At 53.9% G+C, this 16,198-nt stretch overlaps 1 protein-coding gene across 2 annotated transcripts; it reads left to right on the top strand.

The window, feature by feature from the left end:
• Positions 1 to 364: 364 nt before the first annotated feature.
• On the top strand, positions 365 to 12,972 carry ARHGEF15 (Rho guanine nucleotide exchange factor 15). Of its 2 annotated transcripts, none has more exons than XM_068976572.1 (16): positions 365 to 446; positions 2,546 to 3,204; positions 3,574 to 3,906; positions 4,130 to 4,184; positions 5,248 to 5,306; positions 5,393 to 5,604; positions 5,711 to 5,871; positions 6,063 to 6,215; positions 6,348 to 6,477; positions 8,374 to 8,448; positions 8,571 to 8,663; positions 8,743 to 8,903; positions 9,000 to 9,152; positions 9,532 to 9,614; positions 9,725 to 9,829; positions 10,721 to 12,972. In XM_068976572.1, the coding sequence occupies exons 2-16, from the start codon at positions 2,595 to 2,597 to the stop codon at positions 10,870 to 10,872; spliced, it is 2,535 nt and encodes an 844-aa protein (XP_068832673.1). In that variant the 5' UTR covers positions 365 to 446; positions 2,546 to 2,594; the 3' UTR covers positions 10,873 to 12,972. The 2 variants fall into 2 exon arrangements, with proteins under 2 accessions (XP_068832673.1, XP_068832674.1); XM_068976573.1 differs by lacking the exon at positions 365 to 446 and adding an exon at positions 997 to 1,009.
• The last annotated feature ends 3,226 nt before the right edge of the window (positions 12,973 to 16,198 follow it).

Raw genomic sequence — 16,198 nt, forward strand, 5'->3', positions numbered from 1 at the left:
AAGCAAATTACAGGTGAGAGGGGATCTCCTCCACCCCCGCCCACCCTCCCAGGGGTACTGACTCCCAGCCAATCAACATCAAAACCTCCCAATGGGACCTGGAGAGTCATGGGGCTGGGATCTTGAGAGACAGGGACTGAGAATGGGGAGCAGGAAGGGGGCTCAGCCAAGGGCATACCCACCTGGGGAGTACCAAGACCTCCCCACTAATTCCCACATCTGCATGTGCCACCTTCTTCCTCCTTTACACACACACACACTCTTCCAACACAATGGCTGGGTGGGGCTGAGGAACTGGCTTCCTTTGCAGAGATCTGAATCTGGGCCCACAGTTCCCGCCCCAGAAACACAGGAACAGAAACACTCAGAGACCCGGCCTCACATTCCTTGTTCCAAGGGGCAGGCGGGACAGGCTGAAAATAGAAACTGCTTCCAAAGAGATAAAGGTAAATTCAGGGAGCGCTACCGCAGAGTTAGGGAGGGGGCAACTGGGGTAGGGATGGGGTTCTGTGGTATGAAATGATGGGCTGGCTCACACCGAGGAGACAGGCTGGATACTGAAGGGATGGGCCGTCTCGTAAGGTGTGGGAGAGATGGTCAGACATGCTGTCAAGGGACACACACACCACATCACAGCAACCCAGGGGTGTCTGGAGCCCATGCTCTACCTCAAGCCCAGCCAGGGCCACGGTCACCCCATCCTGACCCCACCCCTGTCCAGCCTGGGCCCCCACGAATCCCCTGTCCATGCAGCAATGTGGACCCAGAACAGAACATGTGCGTACACAACAGTCCACTCTCCATGCCTGAGGTTCATCCTTTCCGCAGACTCTGTTATCCTTGGAAACCTGGCATTCGGGGTCCCTCACATCTTCCAGAGCCCCAGTGTGCGCATGTGGAGTGTGGTGTGGTTGGGGGGGGTGTCCGGTTGGGAGGAGGATCCGATTCCTGTTTCCTGCTCCTACTCACTCAGCCCCGGGAGGTGACCGAGAGTGGAGAGGACTTGAGGGTGAGTGCTTGGGCCGAGTACCTGGGTCCCTGAGAGAGGCCTGAGTAGGGGGTGGGGGAAGGAAGTAAGGGCAGATACCTGAGGGGGGCAGGGATCCCGGAGGGGGCAAGGCTGGGGAGGAGCTGGCCAGCTGGCGAGGCTACTGCCTGGGTCACCTAAGGAGCTTCCTGCCAGAACACAGAGGCCATTGAGCCGCGAGACTCACAGTCTACAGCCCGCAGCCCCCACCCCGCATCATTTCTCAGAAACCTCTCTGGGGCTTAGAGGGACCTGATTCTCCTGCTGACTCCACAAGAGAATTTGGGGGCGCAGGTCTTCCCGCTCTGACCCTTTAGCCTTCTCAGGCTTACAGGAGGAAGCGAGCCCATGCCCCAGCATCTTGCCCAACTGGTCCTCACCTTCAGTCTGATCTGATCTCCTTCCTCATCACACTCTAGGCATCCTGGCAGGATCCAGGCTTCTACCCACTGGGGCCTCTCTCCTGGACCAGGTGGGGAGCAAGGAGGCAGACAGGGATGAGGATGGGGCACGAGAGACTATGCCTGGGGCCTCCTGGTCTCCTGGGGTCAGAGGCTCCAGGAATCTTCATGGCAGGAAAAGGAGACTAAAAATAATCCGGAAAGGGAGAGTCCGGAGAGAGGAACTGGGAAATGGGGGGCGGAGGGCCCGCAGGAGCAGGGAAGCTGTGATGCGGCCCAGGCACACACAGAACATACGCTCCACAGAGAAAGAACAGAACACGTACCCAACACCCCCATCTCACTCACCGCATACATTGTGTACCCTGCACTCCCAGTTTGTACCGCATACGATAGATACAGTTTTTTTTTTCCCCCCAAATATTTATTTGGGCCAGATCAAGCTCCTAAGTTGTGACACACAAACTCTTAGCTGAGGCATGCAGGATCTAATTTCCTGATCAGGTATCGAATAGGGGCCCCCTGTACTGGGAGTGTGGAGTGTTAGACACCGGATGGTCAGGGAAGTCCCAATAGATACGATCCTGAAACACAGCATCCAACACCTGGTTCATATATTAATAGCAGCAGCAGCAGCGCATACAAGCCATGTCCATGCGTGGACACACACACACAAACGTTCACGACACATACTACCGACACGGAACACAATTCCTCAGGTAGACACTTGGCTGCATGCCTTATTTCCCTTGCTGATCCAGTCCTCTTGTGCTCCTCTCCCAACTTGGGTCTCGATCCAGGTGCCCCCTCTCTGGCTTCTGTCTCCTCTGGCCTGACTGTGACAGCAGAGGTCAAAAGATGGAGCGAGATGGAGGCTGGGGGGTGAGGGGGTGGGGTTTCAGAGTTCTCAGGAAATGGAATAAGAATTGAGAGGTAACAAGAGAAGACAGTGGAAATAGGGAGGGAAGAGAGGAAGTGCCCCCACCTCTACTCCTGAGCCTAAAATCTCGGCTCATTTGCCTGCAGACATTTCTGCTCAAAGGTCTCTGTCTACTCGCAGGAGCGTGGGGGGCGCAAAGGGCACTAAGGGTCTCTCTTTCTGCCCCCTCTTCCTCAGGGGATGACTCCAGCAGTGTACCCCACTCCTTGGAAGAGCTCAGAGGAAGATGTCAGCCCAGTCTCTTCCGGAAGCAACACCCCCCACCCAGAAACCCCCTCGGATCATCCGCCCCCGCCCCCCTTCTCGCGCCCGGGCTACCCAGTCCCCAGGGCCCCACCACAACGGCTCCTCTTCACAAGAATCTCCCCTCACTGCCAATGAGGCACCAACCCCCATGTGCACCCCCATGTTCTGGGAGCCCCCGGCCCCATCTCTCAAGCCCCCCGCCCTTCTGCCCCCATCAGCTTCTAAAGCCAGCCTCGACTCCCAGACTTTTCCAGACTCGTCTTCCAACACCCCCAGCCCAGTGTCCCGGCGCTCCATCTCTCCAGAGCCTGCTCCCCGGTCTCCAGTCCCCCCACCCAAACCCTCTGGGTCACCCCGCATGGCTCTGCCCCTGCTCCCCACGACCCAGGTCCCCGACCAGGATGGCTCTGCCTCGGCCCCAGGCACTGTGCGTAGACTGGCTGGCAAGTTCGAATGGGGGACTGAAGGCAGAGTCCAGGCTGCGGACACCCTGGAGCCAAGTCCCCCAGGGGGAGTGGATGTGAATGGGGAGAGAGAGACTCCCCAGGGCAACCTCACTGGGAGCGGGTCTCAGGAGAACGGCACTCCAGGTAAGCTGGGCTGGGTTCAATCCAGCTCCTCTTTTTCGTTCTCAGGGCTTTATGATTTTTTTTGGAGGGGTGGGGTTACACCCCGGGGGTGTAACCAGGGATCGAACCCATGCCTCCTGCATTGGAAGTGCAGAGTCCTAACACTAAACTGCCAGGCAAGTCCCTTAGATTGGGTACTTTAAGACGTTTCTTTTTAAAAATGGATTCCATACTTCGAAAATCTGGTTTTAATACTTCTGGGGCTTTGAAGAGAGCCTGGAGGTGAGAGATGCCTAGCACTGACCTCCAGTTCCTGCTGCCATGCAGGTTAAGGGGAGGGAGGAGGCCTGGGGAGGGGGGCTGTCCTAAGGAGGCCCCTGTCTCCCACAGGTGCTGGGCTGGCCTGCCCTCCCTGCTGCCCCTGTGTCTGCCATGTGGGCCGGCCTGGCCTGGAGCTCCGATGGGTGCCTGTGGGGGGCTATGAGGATGGCCCCAGGGTCCCGTGCCGGGCCTCCCCACTGCGGGCCTCCCGCTCCCGCCCCAGCCCTTCAAGCCTCAGCCACCCCCCAGTCGTCCTCACATCCTACCGCTCCACTGCTGAGCGCAAACTCCTGCCACCCCTCAAACCCCCTAAACCAACTCGGGTCAGACAGGACATCACCGTCTCTGGGGAGCCCCCACAGCCTGATCTTGATTCGCCCTCTGAAGATGGAATCCAAAGAGGTACAGGACCGGAGGGATGGGCCTCAGGGCTGGGAAGAGACTGGGTGGAGGTGTACCGATCTAAACACCAACTCACTACAACCCCCGACAAGCCCTGGGCTTCTTGTTCCTCCACCAGCTGCTGCTCCGGGGCTGACAGTTGTAGTTTCTATAGTAACAGTCTTTGCTGGGCTGGGGTCGGGAGTCCTGGGCTGGTGATTCTTCACTCTGGGTTCTCTCTTAGGGGACAGTCCTGATGGTGCTCCTCAGAATGATTCTCCAGCCACCATGGAGGGCAGGTACTGAACACCTAGATACTCCTTCCTGAAAACAGACTAAACTCTGTGTGTGTGTGTGTGTGTGTGTGTGTGTGTGTGTGTGTGTGTGTGTGTGCTAAGTCACTTTGGTCATGTCTGACTACTGTAACCCAGAAGCCTGTCAGGCTCCTCTCTCCATGGGAGTCTCCAGGCAAGAATACTGGAGTGGGTTGCCACGCCCTCCTCCAGGGGATTTTCCCACCCCAGGGATGGAACCCAAGTCTCTTTAAGTCTCCTGCACTGGCACGCAGTTCTTTACCACTAGTGCCACCTGGGAAGCCCAGACTAAACTTTGGGTCCACCTAAATCCCACCCCAAGCATGGAGTGAAGAAGGGCTGGGCCTCTAGGGACAAGCAGCCCCAGTTTCTAACCCCAGCTTTGTCCCTTATCAGCTACGTGACCTCAAACATTCACTTAACCTTTCTGGGACTCAGCTTCCTCACCTGTGAAATTGGGGTAAACATACCAAATACTTAATAAGTTGCTGGGGTCTGATACTGGTGAAGTCAGGCCCATACTAAGTCATGTAAGTTGCCCCACTTTGAGCCCCTATTGAAATTATTGTCCACAAATCCATGTGGCAAGCAGGAAGATTTCTCCTGTGTTACCTGGGCCCATCAGTTCTTTTACCACCATCATCAGAGTTAATCTGAGACCATCCATTTATTCAGCATTTACTGGAGTTTAGTCTCCTGGGTTTTCACTGTGGGTGAATGGGTGTGCGGTGGTGCTGATGACCAGAATAGAGTCGGGGAAGGTGTGACAGCTGGAGCTGAGTTGCACTGAGGCACATACAGGACATTCCAGACAGTGGTCCTTCCATGAAAGCCCTGGAGATGGAGGCTAGAAGTGTAGAGTGCCCAAAGGTTGAGATAACAGGAATGCACAGGGCCCACTTAGGGCCTCACATACCACAGGCACATAAAACGAGCTGGGGTTTGGCTAGGGTCCCTACATACGACCTGGACGTCGTTTGTGTACCCCTGCACAGCATCATGTGAATAGTTGTGTTTTGAGGAACTCCATCCCTTTCTCTTTCCGCAGGGAGGAAGAGGAGCTGGAGGAGCTGAAGGAGCAGAACTGGGAGCTGCCCCTGCAGGATGGTGAGGGCTGCTGGACCCCGGGGTGCCTGCTGGGACCGGCTAGGCGGGGCACGGGACTTCCCTGACGTGCCGCGTCTGCTCTCCAGAACCGCTTTACCAGACCTACCGCGCAGCGGTGCTGTCAGAGGAGCTGTGGGGGGTCGGTGAGGACGGGGGTCCCGCTTCAGCAAATGCTGGGGAAGCTCCCACCTTCGCCCGCCCCCCGGGCCCTCGAAACACGCTGTGGCAGGAGCTTCCGGCTGTGCGAGCCAGCGGCCTCCTGGACACCCTGAGTGCCCAGGAGCGACGGATGCAGGAGGTGGGCGTCCCTGGGCTCGGGTGCGGGGCACGGAGGGGAGGAGCTTGGGCCCCAGGCCCAGGCTGGGAGCTGGGCTTTCCATTCTCGGCCTGCGCATCCTCCTTAGAGCCTGTTCGAGGTGGTGACGTCGGAGGCCTCATACCTGCGCTCCCTGCGGCTGCTGACCGACACCTTCGTGCTGAGCCAGGCGCTCCGGGACACACTCACCCCCCGGGATCACCACACCCTCTTCTCCAACGTGCAGCGAGTCCAGGGAGTCAGTGAGCGGTCAGTGGGGTCCCCATCTTTCTGCTGGGCAAGCCTGGTGTCGGGGGAAAGCACGGCTTCTCAGCTCTGTCTCCGAGGCCTCCCCTCCCGGGCCCAGCTCTTCCCTCCAGAAGTGGTGGGGGGGGGGGAGGGGGGAGGCGGCACCCCAGGCTCTCTGCCCCGCCTCCAGTGCGTGTTCCCCACTCCCGCAGTTTTCTGGGGAAGTTACTGTCCCGGGTGCGCGCTTCCCCCCACATCCGTGACCTGTGCGACGTGGTGCACGCGCATGCCGTGGGCCCTTTCTCCGTGTACGTGGACTACGTGCGGAACCAGCAGTATCAGGAGGAGACCTACAGCCGCCTGATGTGAGTGTAGTAGAGGAAGGGTCACCCTGCGGGAGGAAGCCGGGGTACAGGGGCAGGGTCCAATCCAGTCCTGGGCAGGTCGCGGGTGATTAGGGCCTCCAGCCAGACGCCAGCCTGCGCCTGCCTCCGTAGGGACACAAACGTTCGCTTCTCCGCGGAGCTGCGGCGGCTGCAGAGCCTTCCCAAGTGCCAGCGCCTCCCGCTGCCCTCCTTCCTGCTCCTGCCCTTTCAGCGCATCACGCGGCTCCGCATGCTGCTGCAGGTACCGCGTCCTGGCCTGGGCCCTTTTCGGCCCCACCAGCCCTGATGGGGAACTCTCCTCAGGGGCCTCCTGCTCCGCCATCGCCATTTCCCGCCCCACCAGGAACACAGCAAACCCCTAAGTTAGGACTCAAAATCGGGGGCCCTCCATCTAGGACACCCCCACCCCCAAGCCCTACCTGGAGTTACCCAAACGTTTCAAGAAGCGGTCTGGTGCAGAAGAGACTCTGGCTAGAGACCTGAGTTCTGGTCTTAGGTCTGCTGCTAACTGGCTGAGCCACTCTGGGCAAGCCCCCTTTTCTCTCTCCAGGTCTCAGGGTGAATGTGGTGAGTGGTTTTTGAGGTCTTCTCGGGCCATATCTTTGACTGTATGCCTTCCCAGTGGAGATGATATCATCTCCAAGGAGGCAGAAACTCCTCCTTTGAGGGGTAAAAACATCTTAAATATTCCACTGGTTGTGGTACTCCAGAAGGCCAGAGTACCTAAATAGATATACAGTGTATCAATGGTATTAACATTTCATGGTGGGGGGGCAATGTCTAAATAGGCTCCTTAGAGGGGTGATACTGAAAAAAGTGGTGAGAAACACTCTTCTACTGTAGAGAAGAAAATTCTCCCTGAACCAAGTCACCCAGTGTGAGGATCTCAAGGTGAAGAGTCCTCAATTATGTTTCCAGTGTCTTAATGTCTTATTCAGCTTTATATAGGAGCTGCCCTGCTGGCTCAGTGGTAAGCAATCCCCCTGCCAATGCAGGAGACATGGGTTTAATCCCTGGGTCAGGAAGATCCCCTGGAGGAGGAAATGGCAACCCACTCCAGTATTCTTGCTAGGATAATCCCATGGACAGAGGAGCCTGGTGGGCCACAGTCCATGGGGTTGCAAAGAGTCGGACATGACTGAGCTCACACGCACCACCTTATATATCCCCAGTGTAGACAACAACAGCATAATTATGATCAAGAGGATGGCTCTAATCATAATAGCTAAGCAACTCTTGAGTGTCTTTTCTAGATGTTCTAAGTGCTACACACCCATTTAACCTTACTAATGATTGTGTGAGGATAGGAACTATTATTGATCCCACTTTACAGATAGGAAACTGAGACTCAAAGAGGTTAAATAACTTGCCACAGGTCATACAGATAATATTCAATAATTGACGGAGACAAACTTCAAATCCAGGTACTCTTAACTCCATGCTATGTTGCTTCTACTAATTATTTTTTTGTCGCTCAGTTGTGTCCAACTCTGGGACACAGGCCCGAATACTGGAGTGGGAAGCCTTTCCCTTCTTCAGGGGATCTTCCCAACCCAGGGATCAAACCCAGGTCTCCCATATTGCAATCAGATTCTTTACCAACTGAGCTATCAGGAAGCCCTTTAATATAATAATAGTTGTGATTAATAATTATTAAAATAATAGCAACCTTCTTTTCAGCATTTACTATGTCCCAAAGACTATGCTAAGTACTTTATATAGATTTCCTTATTGAATTCTCACAATGCTATTGATTTGGTCGGTAGAAATTATTCCCGTTTTACAGATGGGGAAACTAAGAGAGGAGAGGTAATGTGAGTTGCTCAGGGTTATGCAGACAGTGAGTGGCGAGGCTAGTGTCCCAGCCCTGTGAACCCCAAAATACCAAGCCAAGTGGGGTCCTCTGAGTTGCAACCCCTCTGAATCCCAGGGCTGCAGAGCAGGGGTTCAATTACCCTTCCTCTTTGTTCCCAACAGAGGATAAGATGGTTGGATGGCATCGCTGACTCAATGGACATGGGTTTGGGTGGACCCCAGGAGTTGGTATGGACAGGGAGGCCTGGCATGCTGTGGTTCATGGGGTCGCAAAGAGTTGGACATGACTGAGCGACTGAACTGAACTGAACTTTGTCCCCAGAATATCCTGCGCCAGACAGAGGAGGGGTCCAGCCGCCAGGAGAATGCCCAGAAGGCCCTGGGTGCTGTCAGTAAGGTGGGAGGGGGATGCTGGGGCTAGGGGAGGTGAGGAGGTGGGAGGGAGGGATGGGTGGATGGGGTGGGGAGGGATGGGTGGATGGGGTGGGAAGGGTGGGTGATTTGGCTTCCCTTACCTAGATCATTGAGCGGTGCAGTGCCGAGGTTGGACGCATGAAACAGACAGAGGAGCTGATCCGGCTCACGCAGAGGCTGCGCTTCCACAAAGTCAAGGTTAGCCCCTGCCCAGGCTCTGGGCTTCCCTTTCCCCATGGTGCTGTGAGGTCAGAATCTCCTCCCTGCTTCCTCACAGGCCCTGCCCCTGGTCTCCTGGTCCAGGCGCCTGGAGTTGCAGGGGGAACTGACAGAGTTGGGGTGCAGGAGGGGAGGCGTGCTCTTTGCCTCACGCCCCCGCTTCACCCCCCTCTGCCTGCTGCTCTTCAGTGACCTGCTGCTCATCACTCAGCCCAAGAGGTGGGTCCCAGGGAGGGAGGGAGCCCAGGCAGGGGTGGGGAGGAGGAGTCCAGCTGGACCTCTGCTCTCCCTCTGAACCTCCTCTTTCCTGGGCAGTGGGCAGCGGCTACAGGTTCTGGATTATGCCCATCGCTCCCTGGTCCAGGCCCAGCAGGTCCCAGACCCATCTGGCCCCCCTACGTTCCGCCTCTCTCTTCTCAGCAACCACCAGGGCCGCCCCACACACCGGCTGCTCCAAGCTTCATCCCTGTGAGTTGTGTCTCCTTCAGAAAACACCCTGGGCAGTGTGTGTGTGTGTGTGTGTATGTTTCCCTGGTGGTCCAGTGGTTGAAACTCCATGCTTCCACTTCAGGGGGCACAGGTTCAATCTCTGGTCAGGGAACTAAGATCCAGCAGGTGCCACCGAAAAAGAAAACACCCTGGGGGACCCACTCCTGACCCTTACCTGACTTCTCAGAGTCCACCACCCTCCCCGCAAAGTCTTTCCTCCAAAGCCCCTGCCTAACCCCCAGGAGGATGAACTTTGTCCCCAGAATATCCTGCGCCAGACAGAGGAGCGGTCCAGCCGCCAGGACCCTTCCCTATGTTCCCCAAAGGTGACCTCTTCCCTTCCCTATGTTCCCACCAGATCAGACATGCAGCGCTGGCTGGGCGCCTTCCCTACCCCAGGTCCCCTTCCCTGCTCTGCAGACACCGTCTATGAGGACTGTGGTGAGTGTCCCCCAGAGGGGAGGAGGGAAGGAGAAGGGAGTCTTCGAGGATTATGGGGGAGAAGCTAAAAAGAGCCTGGATCTCACTGTGATATCACCTACCCCAACCAGACTGTTCCCAGGAACTCTGTTCGGAGCCTTCCACACCCACCAAGACAGAGGGACGAAATGTGGAATTCAGGGCTCCCCCCAAGCACCTACACAAGAACCCTGAAGGTGAGAGATTCTTTTATTCATTAATTCAATAAATATTTATTCAGCATTTATGAGATACCACTCACTGTTCTCAGCACTGTGTACAAGACATGCAGATATTCTTGCCCTGCTATGCTATACGTTCAAGTAGAGGTAAAACAATAAAGAACAAACAAGATAAATAAGGTGATAAGTGCTGTGGAAAATCAAAGGTGAAGCAGAGTCAAAGAGGTTAGGAGCTTCCAGGTTGGGTAGGGTTACACGTTTAAACAGGGAGGTCAAGGGACTTCCCTGGTAGACTGGTGGTTAAGATGCCACACTCCCAATGCAGGGGGCCTGGGTTCAATCCCTGGTCAGGGAACTGGATCCCCTATGCTGGAACTAAGAGTTCTCGTGCTGCAACTAAGACCCCCTGCAGCCAAATAAATAAACAAGCAAACAATAAGTAGAGAGGGTGAGGCAGATCTCACAGGCACCCTGTGGATAGTGACTTGGTGGAAGAATTTAGGCACGTGGTGTCTGGTGTGAAAGTGTCCCAAGAGGCAGGAGTAAGAAAGCCAGTGTGACAAGAGGGAGTGAGGAAAGAAGAGAAGCAGATGAGGTCATAGGGGTAACTGGGATCAGGTGACGAGGGTCCTCATAGGTTCCTGTAAAAACTCTGGCTGTCACTCTGAGTGAGATGAGCAGTCAACGCAGGGCTTCATGGGAGGGACCCCACCTCTCTCTGATGCTGCTGTCACGTCCACCTCTAATGGCCTTTTTACCAATGTTCCAAGGCTTTTCCACTAATTCCCACGCCTGCCATGGCCCTCAGGCGTTAGACCCCACTAGGCCTCCCTTCCCCCGCCCCCCCCTCCCCCTGATCTGCCCTCTACCCTGACCCCACTTAGGCCCTTGTGTCTTCTTTTTCAGGCTGGCTGAAGGGGCTTCCTGGAGCCTTCCCTGCCCAGTTGGTGTGTGAAGTCACAGGGGAACATGAAAGGAGGAAGCACCTTCGTCAGCACCAGAGACTCCTGGAGGCTGTTGGGCCATCTTCAGGCACCCCCGATGCCCCGCCACCCTAATGCATGGTGGTGTGGAGGGGGGAGCAGCACAAGTCAGGACAGCTGGCAGCCTGGCACAGAGAGAACAAAGCCCATCCATGCACTGGATTCGCTGTCAGTGGAAACGCTACCTCAGTGGCAACCAATAGGGGCCAAGCTTCAAGACTGGGCAGCCAATGAAAACAGGGCCGTCTGAGCCCACGCAGGAGGGAGAATGAAGATGGCTTGAGTGGGTTGCCAGTGGAGGCAGAGGCTTAGTGCAGAGCGGACAGTAGGTGGTGAGCCTCTGGCTAGTGAGTATCCCTGCTATGCTCACAGCCAAAGAAGAGGATTCTAGGTCAGTGCAGTTAAAAGAGGGCTGCATTTGAGATAAAGTCCTAGGATCAAATAGCCAATAGCAGGGATAAGTCCAGATGGTGATCTGGGCCCAAGAGACCAGTAGGAACCCTGCTTGGTGCTATAACAATCACTGTCCTGTCTTTTGAGTCTGGGAAGTATTAGACTCCATTCCTGGGGTGCCTCCTGTATCCTCTTGAGCCACTTCCTCTCTTCTAGAAGAATCCAGAGTATGTCTCAGAGAATATGTGTATGTGCATATGTCTGCATATGTATTTAGGAGGGTGATTTTTTGGCACTTGGTGTGTATGGTTTTGCCTTCTTGCCAGATAATTGAGTGCTCTATTTCTTCCCTCACCCCTCATTTTTCCCATTAGTCTCCTCAAAAAGACAGTAGGTCTGAGCTCCAGAGGCACATGTGCTGGGTGTGGCTTGGCAGCCAGAGGCCAGAGCTGGGGATAAGAGAGGCCTGGGTTCTGGGTCTCTTGGAGGCCGGAGACACCAAGTAGCCTTGCAGAGGAGTCTGAAGGACTGAAGATGGCCAGTAGCTGGGGTCTGAGGCCTCCTGAAGTTTGTAGGCCCTTTTCCTTGCCTAGAGCTTGGCCCTCATAATCCCTACCTGCAGATCATCCAGCCTGAACCATAAGCAGCCATCCAGCCTCAGCTTCAGGCTTCAGACTGGCTCTGGGCCCCAGGTCTGAGTGAGCTTCAGCTGTGGTTCTCAAGCCAACTAAGAAAGCCTCTAGGGCTTTCTTGCCTTCATCATGATCCTTTCACAGAAACACTGGGCCAAGCAGTGGGAGAGAACAGAGACCAGTGTTGCTGCCCAACCCCACCCAGAGCATCTGCTTAGAGATGAGAAACTGGCATGATGCCAGAGGAGGTGAGGGACACACAGAGCAGAGCAGACAATTGTGGGCAAGTGGCATCACGCCTTCCCTTCAGCTCACGCAGGCAACTTGCCTGGGACAGAAACTGCCATGCTCTTCACAAGGGAGCACAAGGACTCTGAGGGATCCAGAGGGAGAAAGGTACTGGCATTTGGCTTGTCCATGACTTTGGAGATTGACCCAGCACAGTGCCTGGCATATGAGATGCCAAGCCATGCTTAGCCACTTAGTCGTGTCTGACTTTTTGCAACTCACTGTAGACTGCCAGGCTGCTCTGTCCATGGGATTTTCCAGGCAAGAATACTGGAGTGGGTTGTCATTTTCTTCTCCAGGGGATCTTCCCAACCCAGGGGTTGAACTTGTGTCTCCTATGTCTCCTGCATTGCAGATGGATTCTTTACCCATTGAGTCATCACCACCAATAAATGTTGGTGGAACTGTGTTGAGGCTTTTTGGGGGACCACGTTTTTAAAGGAGGAGTGGTTTTTAAATGCAACTCTATTAGGGAAGCAGAGCTGCTGAAAAGGTATCTTTCGAGGGCAGGGGTCAGCTCTGCTGGGAACTGGGGCTTGGAGCACAGGTGCAAGGCCTGAATGTGTTGATGCTTGTAGCTTCCGAGGGATCTTGGGCAGTATGGTGGTGGGAGAGTTTCAGGTGTTAGAGCAGGAAGCTGCAGGTTGGGAAAAGGACAGGTAGAGCCAGATATAGCTGGGACTTGGGCAAGTGAAGAACACAAAGGGCAATCAGTCAGCAATAAATGTCCTTTACTGAGCAGCCACGCATCTCTGTGTTTAATTCATTTCTACATCTGTTCATTGAGTGCCTTCTATGAGCTAGGCACTCTTCTAGGATCTGAGGATACAGAGATGAAAAAGACAAGGACCTTGCCCTTAAGGAGCTTACATTTTGGGGAATTTGCTAAGTAAACAAGTTAATAACTAAGTTAAGATCAGATAGAAGTGATTACTTTGAAGAAAATGCAAAAAAGATTATGATACAGAGGGGTGTGTGTGTGTGTGCGTGTGTGTGCATGTGTGTGTGTGTGTTTGTGTGTGTATGTGTGTGTGTGGCTTTGGGGAAGAGCCTGGAGGAGATGACGGTAAGCTGAAACCCAAATAACAAGAAGGAAGCATCTGGGAAGATCTGAGCAAAGAACACTCTAGGGGTGGCAACAAAGGGACTGAAGTGCAGGAAGAGAAGGCAGTGGTCATGGGGAGGGAGCTGGCCTACATGCTCACAAGTTTCTTGGGGGCTGGTGGGGTGTCACTCCACAGAAACTCCCCTCTTCCTCTGATATACTCAGAGACACACAGACACATCCAGAGGCAGACAAAGCTGCACATATATGTTCCCTCCCAAATCCTCAGTCCCTTCCCGAGTCCTGCCATTTAAGGAAACCTCCAGGCTCCAAGCCAGAGGTTCTGATATTGGGACAATGGAAAGATGGAGACCAGTTAAGAGTTGTTTGGGGAATTGCATTATGGCTAAGACCTGGAGCTCCCAATGCAAGGGGCTTTGGGTTCGATCTCTGATCAGGGAACTAGATCCTACATGCCACAACTAGAGATCCCAGCGTGCTGTGTGCTCAGTCACTCAGTCCTGTCCGACTCTTTGTGGCTCTTTGGACTTTAGCCTGCTAGGCTCCTCTGTCCATGGGATTTCGTAAACAAGATTACTGGAAAGGGTTACCGTTTCCTCCTCCAAATGCCATAACTAAGACCTGGCACAGCCAAATGAATAAATTGGGGGACATGAAAGCATGAATATATAACCACATGTTCCAAAGAGACTGAAAAGACAGGATGGGAGGGAACTGTCCTGTTCCTGTTATCTCAGGGGTCCCTTTCCATTTTGGGGTGACCTGAGTGTGTGTGTGTGTATGCACAATCCTGGAGAGGTCTGCATTTTGCATCTGTTGGAGGAGACCAAGAGGCAGAAAGCACAGCAATACAGCAAAGAAGCAGATGTGAGAGAATGAGGACTTCATGGGAGAAGGAATGGGGCCCAGGCAACAAAGACAGAGGAGATGGAATAGTGTAGTGGGTAGAGGTGGTCCAGGTGGTAGTAAGTGACTTGGCTCTTGTACATTCTCTCCCTCCCTCTCCTGAGCACCTTCTGCCAGGTGTCCACCTCTCTGCCTTAGCTACCTACAGCCTTCTTCTGGTGTCCATCACCCTCTCTGTTCTGTGCTGTCCCCCCTCCCCCACTTTTTGCCCCTCTGGATTGCCTTCTGCAGTTTCCTGTAGGAAGGCCCATGGGAGAAGTCTATTTCAGTGCTGCCCTGACTGGCATTCCAGGCATGGTGGTGGGGGTCATATCTACAAACACCCAGGTGGTAGAGAGGCTTACTGCCTGGCTAGGAGCATCCTGGAGCTGCCATTACCCCATTCCTTCATATTCTATCATCTGGGGAAGTAGAAGAAACAAACATTTTCACAGGCTTAGGAAAAGCCTTCCTACTTGTTGGGAGGACTGATGCTGAAGCTGAAACTCCAGTATTTTGGTCATCTGATGTGAACAGCTGACTCATGGGAAAGTCTCTGATTCTGGGAAAGATTGAGGGCGGAGGAAAAGAGGGAGTCAGAAAATGAGATAGCTGGATGGCATCACCGAAGCAACAGATATGCACTTGGGCAAACTTCGGGAGATGGTGAGGGACAGGGAGGCCTGGCATGCTGCAGTCCATGGGGTCGCAAAAAGTCGGACATGACTGGGTGAGCAAACAACAAGGAAAAGTGCACGTATATCTCAGACCTGGAAGAAGTGACTGAGGGGACAGATTGGGGAAGCCGGGCCTCTGTTGGGGGTAGTCAAAATGTGTTCTCTCTACTCACAGCTCTGCTCCTCATATTTGTGGCACCCATATTTGGGGAGTCAATGACAATACAGGTAAGACTGAGCACTGACCTCCCTCTGTGCTGGCCTTTCTATGGGCTCTGGGTCAACATCGTCGTGGCCACTGTTTCATCATTGCAGGTGAGCTGCAATCATGACCTTGAGCAGCAAGTGAGTGAGAGGAGCCCGCTTTTCCCCACAGCCATTCCACAGGCTGAGCTGAGGTTCTAGTAGTCACAGTTTCCAGTAGTCACCAGGGACACTTGGTGAAGGCAACATGCTGTACATTGGACGATGCCTGATAAAATCCTTTAAAAATGTGCTGAGTCTATGAGGTTGATGGGGCGCTAGGTTTTTATTTATTTATTTATGGCTGTGCTGGGTCTTTGCTGCTGTGCGGGCTCTTCTCTAGGTGTGGAGAGCTGGAGCTACTCTCTAGGGTGTACTCAGTAGCTGTGGCACATGGGCTTAGTTGCTCCATGGCATGTGGGGGTCTTCATGGATCTTCCTGGATCAGGGATAGAACTTGTGTCTCCTGCACGGGTAGGCGGATTCTTTACCCCTGAGCCACCAGGGAAGCCCAATGGAGTGCTATTTTTAAAATGTAATTCTTTTCACTTGAAAAAAAAATGGTGTAATTCACATGCAGCAATATCCACCCTCTTTCCTGGTAGCTCAGCTGGTAAAGAATCCGCCTGCAAGGCAGGAGACTCTGGTTCAATTCCTGGATCAGGAAAATTCCCTGGGGAAGGGATAGGCTACCCACTCCAGTATTCTTGGGTTTCCATGGTGGCTCAGGCAGTAAAGAATCCACCTGCAATGAAGGAGACCTGGTTTCAATCCCTAGTTTGGGAAGAGCCTCTGGAGGAGGCCATGGCAACCCACTCCCCTGTTCTTGCCTTGAAAATCCCCATGGATAGAAGAGGCTGATGGGCTCTACAGTCCATGGGGTTGCAGAGTCTTGGACATGACTAAGCACACATATAGTCATGTAATCACTACTGCAATCAAGATACAAGAGTTTCATTGCCCCCTTAAGTTCATTTTTGCCCCTTTGTGCTGAACCCCTTATCCCATCCCAGCCTCTGGCAACCCCTTGTTTGTTTTCTGTCCCTACAGTTTTGTCTTTTCTATAATGTCCTATAGATGGACTTATACAGTAGGTAGCCTTTCAAGTGTGGCTTTTCTCATTTAGCATAACGCTTTTTGTTCATGTTGTTGTGTCAACACTTTTCTTTTTATTGTTGAATAAGAGAAGGAAATGGCAACCCACTCCAGTGTTCTTG

The sequence above is a fragment of the Capricornis sumatraensis genome, chromosome 8 (assembly GCF_032405125.1).
Source record: "Capricornis sumatraensis isolate serow.1 chromosome 8, serow.2, whole genome shotgun sequence".
In the NCBI taxonomy this organism is placed as follows: Eukaryota; Metazoa; Chordata; class Mammalia; order Artiodactyla; family Bovidae; genus Capricornis; species Capricornis sumatraensis.